The sequence below is a fragment of the Homarus americanus genome, unplaced genomic scaffold, assembly GCF_018991925.1.
Source record: "Homarus americanus isolate GMGI-L3 unplaced genomic scaffold, GMGI_Hamer_2.0 scaffold16712, whole genome shotgun sequence".
NCBI classification, from domain to species: domain Eukaryota; kingdom Metazoa; phylum Arthropoda; class Malacostraca; order Decapoda; family Nephropidae; genus Homarus; species Homarus americanus.
The window spans coordinates 2,372,429-2,396,986 of record NW_024757794.1 but is presented as its reverse complement, the minus strand read 5'-3'; the positions used below and the strand labels follow the sequence as shown (position 1 = coordinate 2,396,986).

Genomic DNA, 24,558 nt, shown 5'->3' with positions numbered 1-24,558 from the left:
ATGCATCTAGCTCAGCAACCACAGCAGGCAGTATCAACTCCACTCAGTGCCTCTGAGAACAAGAAATACAGCATGATCTGATGCTCTTGCTTATTTATTCACAGTAGTCATGACACTAGCGGGGAGGACTGGCTACAGTATTTACAGAGCTATTACGTTGACTCATATACACATGGTTCTATTGCAAGTAGCACTCTTAAGAGTTTACATTTATTTCTTTAGGCTAATCTTTTTAATTTTAATCAGTGTCTGAGCTATCAATAGTTCAGTAAAACATTCACTTAAAGGGAACAAATTGAAAATCATATCTAAAAGGTTTCTCCTTCAAATGAACAAGGACAAGCTTTCATCGACACCTTGCACTTTCACTGATTGATTACAGATGGTTAATTTCAACATTTCACAAAGCTACTTCAATGCATCTATGAGATTCTCTTGATATTTCCAAGCTGGAAGGGTACAGAATTTTGGAAAGTGTCCTAGCGTAGATCAGAAATTTTCTTCATGGCCGCAAGTAGTGTGTAGTGATTAACGGCACGGAATTGTTATGCGTACCTGTGAAAAGTGGGGTACTACTGGGCAGTGTACTGGACCTATTGCTGTTTGTTTGTTCATTTCATAAACGACATGCCTGAAGTTATATACTCCTACATGCAAATGTTCGCAGACAGCGCCAAATTATTCAAGGAAATCAAGAATCTCACAGACTGTGAGGAGCTACAAAAAGATCTCTGTCAGTTTCAGGAGTGGTCAAAGGAATGGTTAAGATTCAACATCACAAAATGCAGGAGGATGAACCAAGGTCATGCCAAACAGTAACGAGGCATATCACATGTCCGCAGCATTAGCGGAGACCAAATGTGAAAAGGACCTTGGTGCATATGTTGATAACAAACTAAAGTTTTTGGACCATTGTGAGAAGGTGAATCATGCTACTAAGCTGGTGGGTCGTATAAGGTCTAACTACAATGTGACAACTAAGAGAACCACAACAGATGAAACGGCGTGAAAGTACTTCTGATGGGCTCATAAATTAATGTAGTTTATATCATAATTTTTCACTGTAATTACGTATGGGGCTTTCAACATATTACTCAATTGATCTTGAAAGCCTCGACTAACATTAGGTATATATATCTTAATGCTACACATACGGACTTAATTTTAATTTGTAAATTACTTTCTACGTGTCATTTCTGGGACATACAAGAGTGCACATATATTTGTTATGGGTGACTGAAGAAAGAAATAATCTATTGAGTGTAATATGAATCATCATGTCTCACGAACAATATCTACTAATGTCCTTAGTATATTGTCATTGGTTCCCACCCTATGGGTAGGTGTTAGGGCATCCATCCGTAAAACTCTGCTTCAACATGCCGGCTGGCAACCGGGTCAACAGAGTTGTGCCCATCCCCTGGTCTTGGGCTGGCATCCTGGGTTTGCATTGGTGGGAAAGGAAGGAGGGGGGGGGGGGGTCATTCTGTTATGGTTTTACGATTTTACCCAACAGCTGCCATTAGGTAATCACAGCTTACCCACTCAAGCATGGAAAATGGGTATAAAACACTGATGATGGTTAGAGTTTTTGTGTTTTTAGATGATTATGAATAGATCCTACTTTCCTTTCAAGTATCCTTGATATATTTTCAGGCAATGATGCAAACCTTCGTACATGTACAGTATTAGGTTACATAAAATCATTAATTCTTATTACCATTGTTTGCCCCAGAGTGTCATATCCTCTAGTGTGACCTCATATGTAGGTACAGCTTCTCCTGATGTAACCTCAGAGGGGACCAGTGCATCACCCGTGTCTTCAGCAGTGGCTGGATACTGCCGCTACGACTGTCCCACCTTCTACATGTACCTCGCCCTTACTGTCCTCACCAAAATGACCAATGCTGCCAGCAGAGTTCCTGTAAACATCATATTATTCAGGTTAGTTCCATATCTCTCATACATCAAGTATTCTCAGGGTGTTTCCCATATTTGTTGTTCCAGTTCCATACACTCTTAAAACCAATAGTTTCACCACACTTTATTGAACATGGAGGAAATAAATAGGAAGAATGTGAAAGTTCAGTCTTCCACATATTTTCTTAATCCCTGAAAATAAGCATTTTATATCTAATCTGAAAATGGAGAGCCTTCATTCCCACCACAGTGAAAGTATGTAGTCATAACCTTAGTCATCACTAATGTCCAGTATTGTGAAGTACTGTGTCATAATCAGACAACTCTATGATCCAGTAAAATATAAATTAACCTTAGACAGGCATTTTAAATTGCAGTGCTTTAGTCAACATTTTTATTAATATTTATATACAGGTGTGTACAGGAGCGAGATAAGGACTTGGCTTTGGGTGTGTTCAATGCCGTCCTGGCCTTAGGTGCTTCCATACCAGCCCCCATAATCTTTGGTTGGGTCATAGGTAAGACATACTTTTGACACTTGTTACCTCACTGTCTCCTTTGTGTTACACTTATTACTTCATATATTGCTTCATGTTATACTTGTTGCTACATTTTACTATTTCATGTTTTATTTATTCTCTCTCTCTCTCTCTCTCTCTCTCTCATTTATTATCAGTTTCACAATTTTTGTTATATAGTACAGGTACACCACTGGTTATCCGGAAACTGATGGTCCGGCACCTCCTTTAGTCCAGTCAAAATTATAAGAGGGCACTTAACTTCCCTCCCTCCCAGCCTGGGTGAAGCTCGTTTTAGGCTTAAAGTTTTTATCTATAAAATGTAGCTGACTAGACATAGCAAAATATAAATTACATTGCTGAAATTCTTGTAAGATAGTGATTAATTTGAGTATGAACATCTCATAGCTTGCACAAGAGATAGAAATTTTAGTCTAGTGTAGTACTTTTGAGTACAAGTTTTTTAACTTATATTTTCGGGTAGATATATGTAACTTTGTTCTTTAATTTTACTCATTTACATGCACACACCATACTAAAGATATACAGTTGTACCCCACTTAACGCGGTCAATTGAACCCAGAGGGTCCCGCGTTAAGTGAAATCCGCGTTAAGTGAACAACAGAACATATGGGATTAATTCCAATAGAAACCGGCCCGACCCCCAAACTCCACTTTTTGAAGGCACATACCTATGTTGTAGTAAAAATAACATCTTAATTTTATGATGGTACATGCACACAATTAATACTTAAGAGAAATAGAGAAATACAGTCGCCAAGTTAATGTCCATTCAAATAATGGACTCAACTCCCTCCCCCTCTCACACTACACAGCCGGCTAACAGATGGTCGGTCGGTCCCTCCCTCCCCCCCCCACCCCCCACCAACCGTCCCAAGGAGATGTGTGGGATAACCTCAAACTAAAGTTAGGAAAATATAATTGACATTGCTGGATTCCTTGTAAGACCAGGAATATTTTGAATATAAATGTCATATATTTTGGACAAAAGATAACATAGTTACCTAGAGAAAAATTTTTATCTAAAAATTGTAAGTTTAAAGCAAAATATATGATGTTTATATTCAAAATGATCACCAAATTATAAGAATTCCAGCAATGTAAATTATATTCTGACCGGGTAATTTGTATGAATTTTATGAGCTAAAACAAATATCTTCAGTTAATAAAAAAAAAAATAATCTTCACGACACTATCTGTCAATCAAAGTACCCCACCTTGCCTCCCCCCCTCTTCCAACCGCGGTCAGTCCCAACCCTCCCCCCCACCCCCCACCAATCCTCCCTTCCAGAGTTTTTAACATTTAGTATTAAATAATACCTCAGATTAAAGTTAGGATAATATATATTGACATTGCTGGATTCCTTGTAAGACCAGGAATATTTTGAATATAAATGTCATATATTTTGCACAAAAGATACCATAGTTACCTAGAGAAAAATTTTTATCTAAAAATTGTAAGTTTAAAGCAAAATATATGATGTTTATATTCAAAATGATCACCAAATTATAAGAATTCCAGCAATGTAAATTATATTCTGACCGGGTAATTTGTATGAATTTTATGAGCTAAAACAAATATCTTCAGTTAATAAAAAAAAATAATAATTCTTCACAGGGTAACAGATGGTCGGTTGGTCCCTCCCTCCCCCCCACCCCCCACCAACCGTCCCAAGGAGATGTGTGGGATAACCACTAAATTTTAATAAATAATACCTCAAACTAAAGTTAGGATAATATAATTGACATTGCTGGATTCCTTGTAAGACCAGGAATATTTTGAATATAAATGTCATATATTTTGCACAAAAGATACCATAGTTACCTAGAGAAAAATTTTTATCTAAAAATTGTAAGTTTAAAGCAAAATATATGATGTTTATATTCAAAATGATCACCAAATTATAAGAATTCCAGCAATGTAAATTATATTCTGGCCTGGTAATTTGTATGAATTTTATGAGCTAAAACAGGCAGTCAGGCAGGGTGGCGGGTGGGGCAAATCTAAAAATAGCGTCTCGGACACCGCGTATATGTGGAAAAAATCCGCGTTAAGTGAAAGTTCAGCTTTGGCAAGGCACCGCGTATATGCGAAAACGCGTTAAGTGAAACCGCGTTAGGCGGTATATATATATATATATATATATATATATATATATATATATATATATATATATATATATATATATATATATATATATATATATATATATATATATATATATATATATTACACCTAGACCCCGACTTACGACTACGTGGACTTACGACCGTCGGGACTTACGACCCCTCAGAAAAATTTTTTTTTAAATGACACACGCATTTTCTATACCGAAACGTTTCCAGTTAATGTAGTCTCCATGTATAATTAGAAAATTATGGGGGCCCCATGTGCATTCAGCTGACTACATTAAAGGTTAAGTGCTCAGTCACACTGTATCCATTCCTTATTATTTATTACTTTCACTGTACTGTATCCATTCATCATTATTCATTACTTTTACTGTACTGTATTTCATTGTAGATTTTTTATTAAAAAAAATTTTTTTTTAATTTTTCTATGTCGGACTTACGACCTGGATTTGGGTCCCTAACCCCGTCGTAAGTCGGGGTCTAGGTGTGTGTGTGTGTATATATATATATATATATATATATATATATATATATATATATATATATATATATATATATATATATATATATATATACATACATACATACATACATACATACATACAGTCCCCGACTTACAACGGGGTTAGGGACCGATGACCAGATCGTAAGTCGAAAAGGTGAAAATAATACATAGAAAATCTAATATGGGTGTCTCTTTTTCGTCTCAGCACCACGAGAACTCTCACTTTCATGCTTGCCAGCCATTTTAAAGGGAATTACAAACAAACAAAATTTCATTACACAGCGCGATCACTAACGTCGGGACTGGAAAATAAGTAATTTGAAAAATATTTTATACGACTGCGGCAGTCGTATGTCCGGGTGGTCGTAAGTCGAGTAGGTCGTAAGTCAAGGAATACCCTGGTCACACGCATAAGGTCTAGGGTTTGAGTCCTGGCTGGTGAGGTCGTTGATTATATGTTCAAGTCCGCATGTTATATGGACTAAGTGCAAGTAATGAATACCATGATACCGTATATGTGGCCATCCCTCTCCGTCTTCTCCTGTTCGTTCACGAAACTTTTCGGGCTTCCGCCCTGGGTGTTCTGATTACTCTCAGCATGCAGGCCAGAGTTAAGTCTTCATAACTCTATTTTATTAATGTCCCCAGTAGCGGGTTCAGCCTATCCAGGCGAACTTTAGCGAGGCTGCTAGTCTTAGTGATCCTTCCGGATGCTGACCTTCCTGTCTTGCTAGCAGTCTAGAGTTATGTTGGGATGAACCTTGTATCCTTAGTATGGGTTAAATGAGAACCATTCAGGGTGGAATTCTCAGCCCAATACATCTTGCTGGAGTAATGGTGAACGATGTTAGCCAATGGAGCGCTATGGTAGCAGCTCATCACTGTCAACCCTTCTGGGTGACTTGATGCTCACTCAGGCATCATCGCTCAAGCATGATTATTTGAAGCGGTGATGTCTGTGCACCGTGATTGGCAACAAATAGAGAACTTGGTGATCCCTCAAAATATAAATGCTCTAAAATGAAGTTAGTTTGATTAAGAAACAAAGTTCATTGAGCTGAGGGATAATTGAGATAAGAGAAGGGAGAGGTGTATGATATAGTGAGTTAGTTGTTTATGATTGTCATACTGGTGACTTATATAACAATAAGAGATATTAAATGAAATAACTTACTAAAATATCACAGTTACGAGTCATATTGATTATGTTTGGGAGAAAATGTTATCTCCCTTGTATTATTATGATGATACAATGTGAATCATAGTGTTTCTCCTAGTTTAGATGAGTGATGTGCAACTGGAGGATGAAGGACAGTTGTCTGGACTGCTAGATGACGGAGGAGACCATGGAACGGTCCCTGGGGAACATGTGTTGAGTGAGGAGCTGTAAGGAATTGAGAGTTCAGCTCATACACTACATACAAAGATGTGAATTCAGTAGTAGTAGTAGTTTCACCAATGACCCAAGGGGACCATACTACATGTAATTATCAAGGATGTAGGGCCACTTGGATTACCAAGTTAGATCCTCATTTGGCTTGCATAATTCCTAGCAGCTGTGTCTCAGAAAACCTGTTTTCACCATTGGATTGTGCAGTTTATGATCAAATTTTGACAATTAATCAAGCTGCTGGAGATAAGAAGGAATTATCAAAGATCCAAATTAAGAGTAGATGGAATAAGGCCTTAAAGAGTAAAATTCTAAATGTAAAACACTGGAAAGATCCCAAGTTGGCAGAAAGTTTAGAATTATGGGTGATAGGTAAGAGGCTTAATCCCCAGTTAGACCAACCTGCTTCTGCTAAGAAAAGTAGGTTATTGGATATTTAAGGCAAGAACCTATACCTAGTCAACCCAATTTTAGTGGATTTCAGAATCAGGATGAGGAAGTTGGCACTAATAGTGTTCAGTCACTAAAGCAGTGAGAACCTGTTGAGACTGACTTCATCCTGTCCCCATTTTGGCAACCACTTCCACCTGGGGCAAAAGTGTTGGTTAATATGAGTGGAAACAGGCTGCTGTCGACTGCCATGCAGCTGATGGAGAACATTGAGTGTAAGGATGATCCAAACAGGCCTTGGGAAACATTGGTAAGACCTAAATCTCCTTTGTTTTCAACCACATCCGAGTCTGTGGATTCCTTATTCAAGATATTTTATGAAAATGTTTCTAAACTTCCTGATCTCTCAGCACTTAAAAAGAGACAGGAAGGCCAAGCAACCGAGGGTCATCATTCATTGCATTCAAAAGGTGATACTACAATTTCTTGGCCTGATAATTGCCCAAAAAATTATCTCTGAAATAGATTGAGTCTGGGCTAAAATAGTGAAAGACTTAACATTCATTCCCTCAGATCGGAATGCTCACAATTTTTTTTTTTTTTTTTTTTTTTTTTTAGTTCCAATGCAATGACAAAAAGAGTTCCTGATATAACTTTCTCAGTATTTGTCGGCTCCAAAATATACTGACATAAGCTATGAAATAAATTTGAAACCAGTTGCTTCTGCACTGTTGCAGGAAGAGTTCAAATTTAGGAAGTTGGCAATGGGTATTTGGTCTGCAATCATGATGTGTCAGTTATTGACTAAGCTGGTGAAGGACTATGAGGACAGTTCAAAAGTAGACAGATGTTTTGCTGCTGCTATACAAGGGATTCCATATTATCTGTACAACTCATTTATGGAAATGTTGTTGAAAGCCCTAAAACTAAAAGCTCAGCTAAGGAAGCAAGCCACTAATAATGCTTCAAGTGGTAGTGCTTATTTATTGCTATGTTCTTCCCCTCTTTCTCCTGCTTTGTTTGAGGAATAAGCATTAGTTAAGTATAGATCAGCTGTTGAGCAAGCTATTCATAATACTGTTCCCAGGAGTTCTAGGTTCAGTTATCAACCTAGAGGAAACTTTAGGGGGAATAACAATTCAAGACATAGTAGGGGGAAGCCGTTTGTTCAGAAGTGGAAGGAGACCTTATTCCACCACATCAACGATCACTCCCTCCCAATGAAGCCAGACAGCTGGGTCGTCTAGGGAGTTGGGAAAACAGGTGGACTTCTTCCATATGGACGTACAAGACAATCAAAGGGAGCCTCACATGGACTTGATTGAGGCGCCCTCCCCTAGTGTTACAAAAAAGGGGTCAGAAACCAACCCCCTTACTCACAGAATTTGTAATTCAACTGCAAACAGAGGTGTGATACAAGTGTTGCAGTCAGAGAAGTGTTTCATGTCTCGCCTGTTCCCAGTCCCCAGGAAAGGCAGTGACAAATCCTAGGTACAGAAAGTTTCTAGTGTTTGCAGTGGGGCATGTAAGTTATCAGTTAACAGTGATGCCATTCGGCCTAATAATTACACCAAAAGTGTGTACAAAACTGGCGAAAATCCCCAGGGAGATCCTTATGAAGGAGGGCATAAGAACTTTGGCTTATCTAGAGGATTGGCTGACAGTGGGAAACTCTTTCAAAGACTGTCAAAGGGCGACCCAACATACACTAGTACTAATTCAAAACCTAGGATTAAGATAAACCAGGTTAATTCAAATTTCCTACTATGTCAGAAATTGGATTGGTTAGGTCAGTCTTCCAGAAACAAAGGTAACAGATGTGATAAACCAAGTAGAAGCCTTTTGTGTAAAGCAAGAGGTTTCTTGGCATAATTGGAAAAACTACTGGGTCTGTTGAATTTTGCCACCATAGTACTATAGTTCCTTTGGGCACGTTAAGCAAGAAGCAACTAACTCATCTGGGGTCGAAATTGATTCACAGAAACAAAAATATTGCTTCTTTTCTCCCTATTCAGATAAAGATTCATCTGTCATGGTGGACAATCTAATCGGTTCATCTCCCTGGGTTCCCCCTCGAACAGACTTGGTCGTTTGTACGGACGCGTTTGAGATAAAATGAGGATACCGTTCCTCAAAAGGAGAATTCTGTCAAGGGAAGTGGAACAACTCCCTTTGAGACAAACACATAAACATAAAAGAATTAGCAGTAGTTCTATCCTTTTTGTTGGCAAACCCAAATTTAAAAAACATATCGTTTCTGTTTGCCATGGACAATAGAACAGCAGTGTTTTGTCTCAATCATCAAGGCTCAACCAGATCTTGGCCCCTTCTCACACTGAAAGAAAGAAAAATCAAAGTTTGTGTAACACAAGCACTTTACCTCAAAGCAACTCACATACCGGGAGTACAAAACAATTGGGCAGATGCGTTGTCCCGTCTCAGGTCAGTATCGACTGAAACAGAATGGTCCCTAAAGATATCAAAGTTCAAGAGTCTAGTGAGGACTCCACAAATAGATCTCTTTGCCTCACTAAACAATCACAAGATGTCAACTTATGCATCTCTGGAACGATCGAATCTTTTAGGAAATGCTCTACTCATAGATTGGAACCATTGGAATTCAATCTATCTGTTCCCACCTGTGAAAATGTTGCCCAAAGTGGTTAAAAAACTCAGATCCTTCCAGGGAAAGGTCCTTTTAATTGCAACATATTGGATCCTACATCCGTGGTGTCTGGATCTGTTGGAATGGTGCCCTCATCCACTACAATTGCAACATGGATGTCTAGACCAGGTATTGCACCCTCAGTTCGAGATATCCTTGGCACTTCACGCTTGGAGTTTCTCAAAAGATGTTTAAATAGATTGTTGGGTATTTCCAATATAGTTAACCAAGTGATAGCAGGTCATAGACCCCAAACTTCTATGCAATATGAGAAAGCTTGGAAACTTTTTTTTTCAACAATTTATCAGGTTAACGACTCCAATCACATTGTCGGAAACAGTGGTGTTAGAATTTTTAGACATTCTGTTCAGAGTTAAGGGCCTTCAAGGATCTACAATTGCATCTTATTTATCGGCATTGGTTGACCCTCTGGCATGGTGTTTTAATATTTACTTTGAACCCAAGAATTTATCAAATGCTCAGATCGTCCTTTTTCATTCAGAGACCCCCTCGGCCTAAGAGAATTCCACCTTGGTCTCTAGATAAAGTTACTAAATTTCTTATGGGGCCTAATTATAATATAAATCTGAACCGGGATAGATTGCTCCAGAAGGCAGCCTTCCTTCTAGCAATAGCAACAGGTATGAGAATCCATCATTATTAGTATTTTCTGAGGAAGATGTCACCCCTTTATTCTACGAAGATTCTAAGAAAAAATGATAGTGAGAATTTTCAAGCTCAATCTCAACGGCTAATGGATGAGACAAGGGTTCCTCATATATTGTGCCCAGTTAAGATTCTTCAAGAATGGTTAACCAGATTCCCTAATCGAGTCCCCTATGTATTCTCATCACAGGATGATAAGAAATTGTCTCCCAGTCAAATGACAAAATATTTATCTCAGTGAGTCAAGCAGACCCTGGCCAAAATTTTTTGGCACACGACACCAGGAACTATGCAGGGTCTGTGGTCTTTCTGCGGTATATGAGCTTCAGTCAGATCAAGGAAGCGGGCTTTTGAAAATCTTAAAATACCTCTAAAAACAGCTATCTTCATCTATCTCTGAAAGATGTTTCACATGTGGTGGTACTGGGGTCCCCTCCCCCATCTAGTTATTCTCCACAACCAGGACCTTCTTCTTCCTCATCAGAATAAAGTGAGTATCCTACTTGGATATGTAAATTAACATTTTACCTTCCGGTATATGTTCCTAATATTGGAAAATATTCCAAAAAGTTTATAATTATAATCTGGACCTAAGCTAGCGGAGCCTTATATGCAATGTCACCTCTCTCTCCACCTCCTGCTCGGGTAATCAAAGCTAGACATCATATTCTGGATTGAACAAAAAGCCGGTTTTTTTTCTAAAAACCAGTTTTTGTGATATAGTCCAGAATGCGACGTCGACATCCCACCCATCTCCACCCCTCGAGAGTTGACATTTGTTTACTGCTCCATCTTGGGCAAGAGATGACGGTAGCAATGTGTGTGATGGAGGGTGCGGGAGGGGTTTTTGATAATTGCAATTAAATGCCAGGTAGTGACGTGTCCTCCTAATATTACGTATTTAAGTAATTATTAGATGTTTTAATTGCCTGTATGTTGACCTGGCGAATTATGCTAGGCATTTCCATACCTAGGTATAAAGCTACATGTCGCATTCTGGACTATCACAAAAACTGATTTTTAAGTTTTTTTTTCACATTTAATTTACATTTAATGTTTGTTAAATTTAAGTTTCTAGCAGTCCATGGTGCTTTAGAGACATGATAGGTGTATCATTAGTGGATCCGAGGTGTATTGTTGATTTATTATTACTTGACCTCGGTTGGTTCGGCAAAACGGATAATCCAGCAAGGCTTTGGAACCAAGGGTCCTGGTAAATCGGTGGTGGAACTGAATATGATTTATTTTTCCTTTTCTTCATCATTACTGGCCTCTCACTTTCTCTTCACTCTCCCAGACCATTCACTTGTTTAATATTTTAATTTTCCTTGATCTCCCCCTTTTTTCCTCGACTACCTAAACATTTCACATTTTTTTTCTTCTTTTCGCTATCTTTTTAGCATACAGTAGTTTCACATTTATTCAGCACTGTACAGTATTGTAAACATAGCATTAAAGGTGCATTTTATAATTACAGTGTAGTCTCATTTACGCGGCTTTTGTTTACGCGTTTGGTCATTTACGCGGTGCCTTGCCAGAATGAAATGCTTTAATTACGTGGTAAATTTGGTCATTTACGCAGGTGAAGTATAATTTGTTTACTGTATTTACTGAAGATATGTGTTTTAGCTCATAAAATTCATACAAATTACCCGGCCAGAATATAATTTACATTGCTGGAATTCTTATAAGATTGTGATTATTTTAAATATGAACATCATAAAATTTGCATTAGACATACGAATTTTAGATCTAATGTAAGAATTTTGATTAGAAAGAGCAAAAATTTTATCTTTTGTGCAAAATATATGACGTTTATATTCAAAATATTCCTGGTCTTGCAAAGAATCCAGCAATGTCAATTATATTATCCTAACTTTAGTCTGAGGTATTATTTATTACTAAAACTGTAAGCCTACTGTTTTCACCCAAACATTTCTCAGAGAGGGAGGAGCCAGCGAGTGTGGGAAGAGAGGGGGGGGGGGGAGTTGAGTCCATTATTTGAATGGACATTAACCGGCAACTGTATTTCTCTTAATTATTAATTGTGTGTTCATACCATCATAAAATTAAGATGTTATTTTTACTACAACGTAGGTATTGTGTCGGAAAAAGTGGAGTTTGGGGGTCGGCCCAGTCTCTATTTCAATTAATCCCATATGTTCTATTATTTCATTTACGCGTTTCTCGCTTTACGCGGGCCTACACGGGTTCAATTGACCGCGTAAATGCAGACTCCACTGTACTACAGGTATTATTATTATTACCACATATTTTTTCACAGTTCTACTATTCGACTGACTTATCTTCTGCCAAATCAAAAAGTAAATATGTATACTGTACAAATGGAAAATTGGCCCATGAGAAAAAAGTGGGCAAATCAAGAGCTCAAAAATATAGTTGTCAAGCTACTAGCCAGTTCCCTATAGCATTAACTTGCTCTCTACAGACATAGTCTTTGACCAGGACAGATGTGAGTAAAGTTACGGTATCATTCCTGAATTTGTTTTTGAGAAAATCCACGCTCACTCACCGTCCACACTTGACAACTTATTTATACAGTATCCTCATTATCAATTGTCTGTTCTCTTTTATGCACTGTTGGCAAATACTAGGTATGTTTGGGCTAATGCATTTTTTTCCCAATAGACCAAGCTTGTCGCCTGTGGGAACAAACTTGTGGGAGGAGAGGGTTCTGCTGGCTCTATAATCTGGATGTTTACAGACATATCCTCCATGGTATCCCTGCAGGTAAGTGCAACAAGGGAGAGAATGGGAGGTGGATATATAATAGGTGGGGCTTATATAGTAGAGATAGTACTTAAGGTATAAAGATGAAAAGGGAAAAAATTTGCATAAAAGTGAGAGTATGATAGGGAATATGGGAGAAAATGAGAGTAGCAGGAGACCAGGTTGAAGAAATGGAAGAGGAGAGAGACAACAATACTTGCAAGTGAATGATAAGATAGTGAATGAGTAATTTATTGGATTTGGAATCCATTTTACTAAAAACTGTTACAGTATATAGTATATATCATTATAAGAAATTTTATTATTCACAGATTGTTGTAATTTTCAGGCTTAATGGCTGGCTGTCTGCTGACGGAACTCATTCTGCTATCAATGCACAAGTCCATCCACCTCTACGGGGAGGAGGACGAACCCAGTACGCACACTGTCTACACCACAACCACAGAGGAAGAACGAAAAAACAAACAAGAGATAGATGCTTGCTTATAACCATTATCAAGCACAGCTCTCAGTTCTTATTGGGATTAGATGTTTTACATAGCATTCTGCTACAGCTTAAGAGTTTATAACAGGGTAGAATGTCATGTAATAAGACTTAATTCAAGGCACCCTGCAACATGGTGAGAAAAGGCTCAAGTTAAAAAATAAATCTGAACATATTTATATTTGTACTTGATGCAAAAGTTTAGAGTACAAAGCAAATAAATTTCTTACCACACTTTGCCAGGTGATCTCACGATTGTGGGAAGTTCGAGTAAAAATAAATAAGCTTTGCTGGGTGATGTGATGTTTATTTTTAGATGACCTGGCTACTGGCAGTACACAAATTACAGTACTGTGTGTGTGTGCTATATTGTATTCATCCATTCCTGTCCTTATCATATAAGAAGGTCAAGAGGTGTTGATAACTTCTAGTTACTTAGTACCCTGTATACCATAGGTCCGATACCCAAAGCCTTAAAACACTACTGTACTTAAACAATTCTGCAGGGCTTTCAGAATCAATCTGTACCTGGTACTTTTAGCTGCCTCAACTTAACACTGGTAACCTTCTAGCTGAAATGCAACAACTTGCCAAAGATATGTATAGTTCATGTAATAATATTATCAACTTCCAAGTCAGTAAAACTTTTCTGCATGGCAAAAAGATTATTGTAGTGAAGACATTCTGGAGAAGTTACTGGTATCATTCAGACTTTCTTCATGGCTGTAAGAATTGTGTCATGATTAATGGCACAAAATTGCCTTGTGCACCTTTGACAAGTGGAGTATCACAGGGCAGTGTGTTGGGACTGTTGATGTTCTTTTGCTTCATAAATGATATGCCAGATGTCATTTATTCCTTCATATAAATGTTTGCAGAGGATGCAAAGTTCTTCAGGGAAATTAAGAACCAATAGACTGTGAGTCTACTGAAAGATCTCTATTGGCTGCAGGAGTGGGCAGAGGAATGGTTGTTGTTTCAATAGTATGAAATGCAAACGGGTGCACCTAGACTGTATGACCTATAATAGTAAGGAGGTATATCACATGTCCCAAAGTGGCAAAAAAAACATCAATAATTGAGACCACATGTGAAGAGGAAGGATCTGGATGTGTACGTCTGTTGACAATGAACCATTTTGAAAAGGAGGTAAATCAAAGAACTAGAGTACAGTACTAGGATTTACTCGTATACGAACATTGTTATTCAAAGGTGAGGGACTCCTTCGCTTGGAGTACTAACATCCTGTTTGGTCATCAAGACATGCTAGAGAATGTCCAAAAGAGGGCCACCAGACTGGTGCCTACACTCTAGCACCTCAGGTATCAAGAGAGATTTAGAACACCTACAGTTGTCTAGATTATATGGATACTAAAGACAGCAAGGAGTGATTTAATGGAAGAAATTGATCAATTTAGTATTCATGGAATAAGTGGAGAGACCAGATTCACTGTAAAAAGTGAAAGTGGAGACAACTGTACCTCTTGAGGTAGAAGATTATTGACAATTTTGTTTCGAAGTATAGAAACATTAAGGACAGATGGGCATTATTATTATTACTTACTTTTTTCCTCTTCGCCACTGATCAGATCTTTAGCCGCTTGAGCAGTCGGTCACGTATGTTATGCACTGTTGGCAAGTACTGGCTCCTGAATGTATCAGAACCTGCTGCAGTATTGGTCAAGTCTGGCCTTGAAAAAGCTCACACTCGGTGCCGTCACAACACACTGTGGCAGATTGTTCCAAGACAAGGGCGGATCCAGGGGGGAGGGTCCGCCCCCCCCCCCCCCTTTCCCCAGAAAATTCAAATATTTTTTTCTTTAATGCAGTATTGTACTCAGACATTTTGGTAAAGTACAATTTAATTACTACTGACCTCAGAATATCTCCTAATATCAAGTGCACATGGCTTCAAAATGGGTGGGCTCGCTGTGTACTCCATGTTCCCCCACTCAACTTCTTGGTCCCCCCTTTTGATATTCCTGGATCCACCCCTGCAAGAGTTCACAGTTGGGCATGCAACTGGCTTCTGACACAAGAAGACAATGAAAAGTTAGTCACTGGATGTCTGAATCATTTCACCATTTCATTTCCTTACTGTCACATTGAGCAAGAAGGCAAAGTGCCCTGAATGCTGGCTTTTAAACATCAGTACAGTCGAATGCACTTTTTTTTTTCCTTACAACAATGTATTTTGCAGGCATTAGTGATGTGGTATTGGGATATGCATTTCAAAATAGTATTTTCCTTATTATACTTGGCAATGTTTTTAATGTTTGATATAAAATGTATTTTTAATAAATTTTTACATTTGTTGCATCAGTTACTGTTTTGTTTCCTATTAACCATGAAGGAAAAGGTTTATTGAAAGCCCAATTATTCTGTTGAAGACTATAAGTGTAATAGCTTGTTTGTGGAGGGAAATAATGATGCATTTCTAGAGATGCATATGATTTATGGCATTACAATGTACTGTACATGTTATGAAGTGGTTAGGTTACTTGGCTTTTTTGTTTTTAAAAGGTGGGCTATGCCCAGGGACAGGTCACTGACCCACATCAGGGCCTCGGGAGCCAAAATATAACAATAATATTAATAATAACCATAAATAAATACAAAGATGAAAAAATTAATCAAGAGTGAGAAACGATATACAGTATCTATGTTGTGTTGTCAATAGTAAGAGAAACAATTGAAACCCTGCAATTGTGTGTAAATGAGGCAGAAAGTCAGATCAGCACTCTTGGACATGGTCACAATTGTTTTGATGCCATATGGCAGCAGGGTCTACCATTAGACAATATATTATGCTTCCAATATCTCCCCAGGCAGTAGTACTTCCCTGTTTGATAGCTGTCTACTCTACCTACTACAGCAACAGTCTCTTCCAATTCCTACCAGCCTCCCACATTCCCCTCTGCCAGCCTCCCACAGTCCGCCCTACCAGTCTCCCACAGTCCTCTCTGCCAGCCTCCTACAGTCCTCCCTACCAGCCTCCCACAGTCCCCTACCAGCCTCCCACAGTCCCCCTACCAGCCTCCCACAGTTCCCCACCAACCTCCCACAGTCCCTCTACCAGCCTCTCAGTCCCCCTGCCAGCCTCCCACAGTCCCCCCAACCAGCCTCCGACATTCCCCAACCAGCCTCCCACAGTCCTCCTACCAGCCTCCCAGTCCCCCCTGCCAGCCTCCCACAGTCCCCCCTGTCAGCCTCCCAGTCCTCCCTGCCAGCCTCCCACAGTCCCCCTGCCATTTTGTGTTGTCTCGTATTGTATCTGGAGGCCATAACTTACAGGACCTTTGGAGCTCCTGTAACAATAAACCTGGACATACAGGTTTTTTTTTTCCAAATTGCATAAACAGCATAATCCTGCCAAGTTATGATAATCCTCATTAAAGCTGTTTTCAATGGAAAATAATATTAAAAGATATATTCTAATCAGTTAAAAACTATCTTATATAAAGCATCAGTGTTTATGTTTTACTAGGCAAGATGGAGCTGATCGATGTACTGTATATTTAAACGATCGAGCTTTGCTACGTGAAAGGAAGTACAGAGACCGTTTGGACCCTCTTACACAAGTGATGAACATATGCTGAGGTTCTACATGTTTCCTCAATGTGAAATTTTTAAGCAGTACAACATGTGATGCGCCTTCTTACAGCTGGTACGTCCCAGGTGCATCCTCTTACACTTCGTGACATTGAATCTTAGCAGCCATTTCTTCGATCATTCTTGAAGGTCACAGAGATCCTTCTGCAGATCATTCCTGAATAACTTGGCATCGTCCTCAAACATTTGTATGGAGAAGTATATAGCTTCCGGCATGTCATTTATGAAACAAACAAACAATAACGGGCCCAGTGCACCGCCCTGTGGTACCCCGCTTGGCACTGGTACACACAAGATTTAGTATCATCGGGGGCGGATCCAGGGGAGGTCCTGAGAGTCCAGACCTCCCTTTTCATCAGAAAATTACAATACCTTTTCTTTAATGCAGTATTCAGGCGTTTTTGGAATTTAAAAAGTAATTGTTACTGACCTCAGAATAACTCCTAATATTAAGTGCACATGGCCTCAAAATGTCCATAACATTAGTCAGATTTTCAAAAAATTTCAGGGGGGCTTATAGCGCCCCCATCTGGGTGGGCTCGCTGTGCTCACCATTTTCCCCTACCCATTAATTCCTGGATCCACCCCTGACCATTAATCACATGGGTGGTGTGACTTTTACATGGATGCTGTGACTGAGGCATGGTTTTTTTTTTTTTTTCACGTCCCTACATCCTTGTGTAAGGTGAAGCGCAGAAGCGTTTACAGCGCCCAACAGGGAAGCATGCTAAGTTCATGCTTGCCTTTATGTCTCATGAGTTAAGGGCGTAGAAGCCTGAAGAGTCAAGGGCGTAGAAGCTTGAAGAGTCAGTGGTTTATGTCATCAAGTTATTGGAAGCTCCAACAACTCCCTGAATACGAATTCGCAACTTTCGACTTACAACAGGCACCTACTTTACTGCTAGGTGAACAGGGACTAATGGGGGCTAGGAAGTATGTCCAAACAACTTCCACCGGCCCGGGAATTGAACCCGTGACATCTCGCTTGCGAGGCAAGAACAGTACCACTTCTACCACCGGTCCCCCATGAGGCATGGGTTGTGTGGCTGAGGCATGGGTGGTGTGATTGAGGCATGGGTGGTATGACTGAGGCATGGGTGGTATGACTGAGGCATGGGATGTGTGACTGAGGTATGGGTGATGTGACTGAAATATGTGTGGTGAGACACAAAGGACTAAGGAGAGTGCATCCCAGACCCCTTGGCCAAAGACCATCTAAAGATGGTCTTTGTCTTGGCGCTCTAGACTGCAAACCTGGAAGCGTCCCAGACCGCCAGTCACCATGGGGACGCCCCAGACCTCCAACCGCTTCTCGGGGCACCTCAGACTGGCAGCCATCCCTGGAAACACCCAAGGTCGCACCCTTAGGTGCATCCTTTTGCATTTCGTGATATTGAATCATAATAACCATCCTTACCATTTCCTCCAATATGTCCTGGAAATCACGCATCCTTAACATTGCTAAAGCTGCCTCCCGAAAGTTGGGAATGCTGTACAGATGCCGTAGCTACTTCACTCCTGAGCAGTTGCTTCAAGTATATAAGGGATTCGTTCATCCTCACTTGGAGTACTGCTCTCATATCTGGGGTGGCTCTTCTTCTGTCCAACTGTTAGATAGGGTGGAATCAAAGGCATTTTGTCTTATTAACTCTCCTCCTTTAGTCGACAATCTTTCTTCCTTTCTCTTCGCCGCAATGTTGCTTCACTCTCTCTCTCTTACATGTACTTTAACGGGCAACGTTTGGTGGATTTGGCATCCTGTGTACCACCGGCAAGGCCGTGGGCTCGTAACACATGTCTTGCCCGCGGTGCCCACCGTTTCTGTGTGGATGTCGGTCACACTAGAAAAACCCGTTATAGTACATCCTTCTTTCCTCACACAGCCAAACTGTGGAATGCTCTGCCTTCTGTGTTTCCATATTTATATAATCTGTCTCACTTTAAAAAGCTTTTTTCCGGCATCTTCGTGGTGTAGATTAACACAGTACTGTATGTATGATATATATGGACACAAAGTAGTACCTTCAGCTGTATATTGTTATATTACTATTATTAATTATGTATAGTAAAGTATTACAGAACATGTATTAATTCTATGTAATATTCTATTTATTGTGCACCATATTATGTATATAAATTATCACATTTATACTTTATGTATTCAGCTTGTGAATGCTGGCATCTGTATAGGCCAGCGCGTAGTAATACATAGATAGATGTAGAGGTAGTTAAGACTGAGTCCTGGTGGCGTGCCCACAGGCTTCCTACTGTATTATCTCCCGTACGAGAATAGAACCTACTTTTAAAGACAACAAGTGTTTGTATATACCCTCAGTAATATAGAACATTCTTTGGGTATCTGGCAATACGCTAGATGGCGCAGTGATTATTTCTCAGTGAGATTCAGTGGACCAAGACTTCCCCGGACTCTGTTTATGGCGTCTCTTCCACTTCAGCCGACAGCAAGACTACTACAAGCCCCTAGACTTACAGTGTTGTGAAGTGCTATGCTGTGTACAGTGCTATGCTGTGAAGTGAAGTGTTTTGTGAAGTGCTGTGCTGTGTATTTTAATCATAATTGTCTGTGCAAGTTGCGGTCAGCTGACTAAGGGAGCGACCCGACAGTACGTGCTCTCCCGTCTCTGGTCTGAGGGTGACTGAGGAGCTACGCGACGCTGGCCACTCGCTCCTACGTCTGGCAGCGCGCCAAGTCTCTCCCCTCCCGCCAGGCACACACACACACACACACGCATTCACCTTATATTTCTGGTGACTTACTGTAAACTTCTGTAATTCTGTGCATAGATTACGAGGGGCTGACCCGGTCTTTTGCACAGATAGAGTACGGAAGCAGTCGGCATGTCTCACAGGGATCATAACGATACCCTGGACGATGGGGCTACGAGTTTTAGTGTGGGAGATCTCTCCCCACCCACCCACACTCCCCACAGTGACAATGCCCAATCACCCACAGAATCTCCTCGCTCGTCGCGAGCCAGCTCTCCTGCGATACATGCGTCCACAGATCTCCTTCAACTGATAAAGTGGATGGAAACTTCTCGACGCCAGGACGATATGGCAAGGAGAGAAGAGGAAGAAATTAGGTACAAAGAGTCTGAAAGACGACGCCACAAAGAGGAACAAACACGCAGAGAACTCGAAGACATACGTAGACGTGAGGATGACCTTAGAAGACAGGAGGATCAAGCCAGATTTGAAGCTTTGATTTCTCTGTTAGCCTCCCCACAACGTTCTACCGTACAAGATTCGTCTGCTACAACTGATGTTGATGCGACTAGAGGTACTGGTACCTCATTTTCCAGAGTCGGAACAACACCTCAAAAGGCTGCTGTACAGACGCCTCCCTCTCTGATGTCTGACGCTTCTTATCAGATGTTTCGGGAATGGCGTCGACGTTGGCAAGACTACGCAACAATGGTTGACTTGTCCAGTTTATCACAGCCGAAACAAATGATCCAGCTTCGTATGTGCTTGTCCTTAGAGACACAACGTACTCTCGAGCACACACTTCAAGTGCCTCCTACGACAACTCTGACGGTAGAGGCCGTGCTCGACAAGTTGCAGGAACACGTCAAGGGACAGCGCAACGAAGCACTCAGGAGAAGACAACTCCTCCAATGTAAACAGCTTGATGGAGAATCTTTTGACGCGTTTTTTGTAAGGCTCAAAAGGTGTTCAGAGGAAGTTGATGTTTGTCCCGGACATTCTCAAGTCTGTGAAGAAACACAACTTAAGACAATTATCTTAACGGGTGTCCGAGATGAAGAGCTAGTTCAGCGTCTCATTTCCCTCGACCCCACTTCCTCCCTTCAAGATGTTGTTACGAAATGTCGAGCGTACGAGGCCGCCAGGTGTGCGACTTCAGCTTTACGCTCACAGCCTGACCAGGTGAGGGCAGTGTCTTCCTACAGAAAGGGTAAGAAGCAGCAAAGTAACCCCACCCCTCACCCTCCAGCTACACCTTCAGCAGCAGTTTTGTGTAACAGCTGTGCGAGACAGCATAATGCCTCCCAGTGCCCAGCTGCTCAAAGCGTGTGCAGAAGTTGCGACCGCCAGGGTCACTGGGCTTATACAGTCAAGTGCCCTGCTAGCAAAGTTCAGTGTAGACTTTGTGGTCGTGTGGGCCATTATGACAAATGTTGTCGTAAGAAGACACATAAAGGACACCACCTAGGATCCAAGAAGTCATCCTCAGGTAGTGCTGGCGCGCCCCCTCCTTCTGGCAAGCATCAAGACGCTGTGTCCAGTCGTTCCTGCCGTCGTGTAAATAGTTCCACAGACACGACGCCCCAGCACATCAATGCCGTCATTTCTTACGGTAACTCGGCATCCAGTCTTCAGATGTTACCTGACACCGGTGCTGACGTCTCAGTAATTGGTCCACAACATTTAGCAAGTTTGGGAATACCCCGGAGCAACCTACAGCCCCCTCCTCAGACAACGAAACTGACAGCTGATGGTTCCAAGATGGCTCCAGCGTTGGGATCTTTCTGGGCTACCCTTACCTTTGGTAAGCAGTCTTGCTCAGCCCGGATTGATGTTCATAATGGTATCCCGACTCCGCTTTTATCATATGGCCATTGTCAAGAATTGGCCATTATTTCCAAGGAATTCCCTAAACCTATCTTAAAGGTCACCCATGTCAACAGGTTGAAGGAATTCCCTATCTCTACTAACACGTCCCCTTCTGACGCAAGAGCTTACCTTCTCAAGGAGTTTGCTGACGTGTTGGTTAATAAGAAATCTTTAGGATCCACACCACTCAAGCCGATGGTGGGTCCACCTATGAAGATTCATCTTAAGGATGGTGCTACACCTTTTGCCATCCACACCCCTCGTTTGATTCCTCACGCCTACAAGGAGCTAGTTAGACAAGAACTTGACTCCATGGTTGTTCAGGGAATCATCAAACCGGCCGGAGACGAACCTTCACCTTGGTGCCACCCTCTCGTCCCCGTCGCCAAACCTCGTGGTGGAGTACGGATCACCACCGATCTGTCAAAACTTAACCAACAAGTTTCCCGTCCAGCCCACCCTTCACCCACACCCTTCGCAGCTGTTCGAAGTGTGGACCCGAAGGCGAAGTTTTTTACAACTATGGACGCCTTATGTGGTTATTGGCAGATCGAGTTGGCTGAAGAAGACCAACACTTGACTACATTCATCACACCATTTGGAAGATACCAGTATTGCAGAGGACCCATGGGATTTGCCGCTACGGGCGATGCCTTCTGTCAACGTGGTGACGCGGCCCTTCAAGGAGTCACGAATTGTGTCAAGGTGGTTGATGATATCTTACTCCACGACGAAGACTACTGTGCCCACCTCTCCCGGATATATGAAGTTCTCACCAGATGTCGAAAGTACGGGATTACCCTCAACGCTGACAAGTTTGTAGTCGCCGCTCCATCAGTGAACTTCTGTGGGTACACTCTCTCAGCATCAGGCATTGCAGCTGACCCGGAGAAAGTAAGTGGAATAAGGGATTTTCCAACCCCTGCCAACCTAACAGACCTCCGTTCTTTTTTAGGTCTGGTCAATCAGCTGGCTGAATTCACACCTGACATCTCCGCCGCAGCCCAGCCGTTACGCCCCCTGCTGAGCCCCAGGAGGACATTCCTGTGGACCCCAGATCATCAAGAGGCCTTCCAGCGAGTTAAGCAGGCCCTTGTGAGTCCACCTGTCCTCGCCTGTTACGACCCAGCCCTACCCACCGTCCTCCAGACTGACGCCTCCAGACTCTACGGCGTTGGTTACGCCCTTCTGCAGGACCATGGCGGTGGACAACTCCGCTTAATTCAGTGTGGATCCCGGTTCCTGACGGACGCTGAGACCCGATATGCCACGATTGAGCTGGAGATGTTGGCTGTTGTCTGGGCGATGGCGAAGTGCCGTTTCTACCTGATAGGACTTCAGCACTTCACCCTCTTCACGGATCATCGCCCCCTTATACCTATAATCAATCACTACTCTTTGGATGCAGTAGAAAATCCTCGCCTTCAACGTCTGAAAGAGAAGCTCTCGCCTTATCTCTTCACGGCTGTGTGGCGTGCGGGTAAGCTGTTGTGCATCCCGGATGCCCTGTCCCGCGCCCCTGTCAGTCGCCCCACCCCAGAGGACGAGATGTTGTGTTCTACAGCTGCTGCATCCCTCAAGTCAGTGGTTTCATTGAAGGCCGTCTTCACATCAGAAGAGTCTACAGCACCGGATGCAGACAAGACCCTTGAAGATCTCCGCACCGCAGCCCGGGCCGACCCTTCCTACATCCGGCTCGTCGACTGTGTGTCTCAGGGATTTCCATCTACCCGATACGACCTTCATGAATCGCTACTCCCGTACTGGAAAATACGCGAGGACCTCTATTGTGACGGAGACCTCGTCTTGTATGGTCCACGAGTAGTTATTCCTGCTGCCCTACGCCGCCGTACCTTGGCCCGCCTTCACGACAGCCATCGAGGAGTGGAGGCCACCAAGCGACGGGCGAAGCAGACTGTATTTTGGCCCGGAATCAACGCGGACATTGCAAGTACCGTCCGTGCCTGTGAACCGTGCCAGATTCTGCAACCTAGCCAGCAACAGGAACCTTTAATGTGCGACGATAACCCTTCAAGACCCTTCGAGTCTGTGTCGGCCGATTTCTTTGCAGTTGCAGGGAAGTCCTTCCTCGTCATTGCCGACCGACTGTCTGGATGGCCTGTTGTCGTCCCCTGTGGTAGTGATACAACGGCTACTGCTACCATCCGGAGCTTCAGGCATTACTTCAGAGAAGTTGGTGTTCCCCTCCGCCTCAGGACTGATGGAGGACCCCAGTTCACCAGCCACGAGTTCCGGGACTTCATGGACCGTTGGGGAGTCCGTCATGTCGTGACCTCGCCCCACTACCCCCAGGCGAATGGACACGCTGAAGCCGCAGTCAAGACTGTGAAACACCTGATCCTTAAGGTGTCACCCTCAGGAAATATCGACTGCGAGGACTTCGATCGAGGTTTGTTGGAGTTACGCAACACCCCGAACTTCACCGGACGCTCCCCAGCCCAGGTTCTATACGGACATCATCTCAGGTCTTGTGTTCCTGCCCACCCGAAGTCTTTTTCTCAAGAGTGGCAGGCCAAGACTGAAGAATGTGACCGCCGTGCAGCAGAACGAGCCGCAGATGTCGCTGCTCGGTACGACTGTCATGCCCGCCCCCTTCCCAGGTTGAGTATCGGCCAGCAGATCAGGATTCAAGATCCGGTATCTCACCGCTGGGACAAGGTTGGGGTTGTTATGGGTATTGGCCGGTCCAGGGACTACCAAGTGCGTCTTCCTAGTGGTAGAGTATGGTGGAGGAACCGTCGTTTCCTCCGACCTGTGGAGCTGCCTAGTGTTGACCCCTCCCCAGTTGAGTCCCCTAATGTTGATGTCTCTAAAGTAAATCCATCCCCACCTTGTGTTTCTGCCCCAGTACTCCGCAGGTCCGAGCGACTCAGAAACAAATGGTCC

At 42.2% G+C, this 24,558-nt stretch overlaps 1 protein-coding gene across 2 annotated transcripts in view; it reads left to right on the top strand.

Annotated features, from left to right (window-relative positions):
• The window catches only part of LOC121857692 (solute carrier organic anion transporter family member 1C1-like), a 73,900-nt gene extending 58,135 nt beyond the window's left edge, over positions 1-15,765 (top strand). For both annotated transcript variants that reach the window (XM_042353770.1, XM_042353771.1), the window contains exons 14-17: positions 1,736-1,944; positions 2,335-2,438; positions 12,858-12,959; positions 13,288-15,765. In XM_042353770.1, coding sequence (XP_042209704.1) covers positions 1,736-1,944; positions 2,335-2,438; positions 12,858-12,959; positions 13,288-13,448 — 576 coding nt within the window. In that variant the 3' untranslated portion in view covers positions 13,449-15,765. The remainder of the gene's footprint in view (positions 1-1,735; positions 1,945-2,334; positions 2,439-12,857; positions 12,960-13,287) is intronic.
• The last annotated feature ends 8,793 nt before the right edge of the window (positions 15,766-24,558 follow it).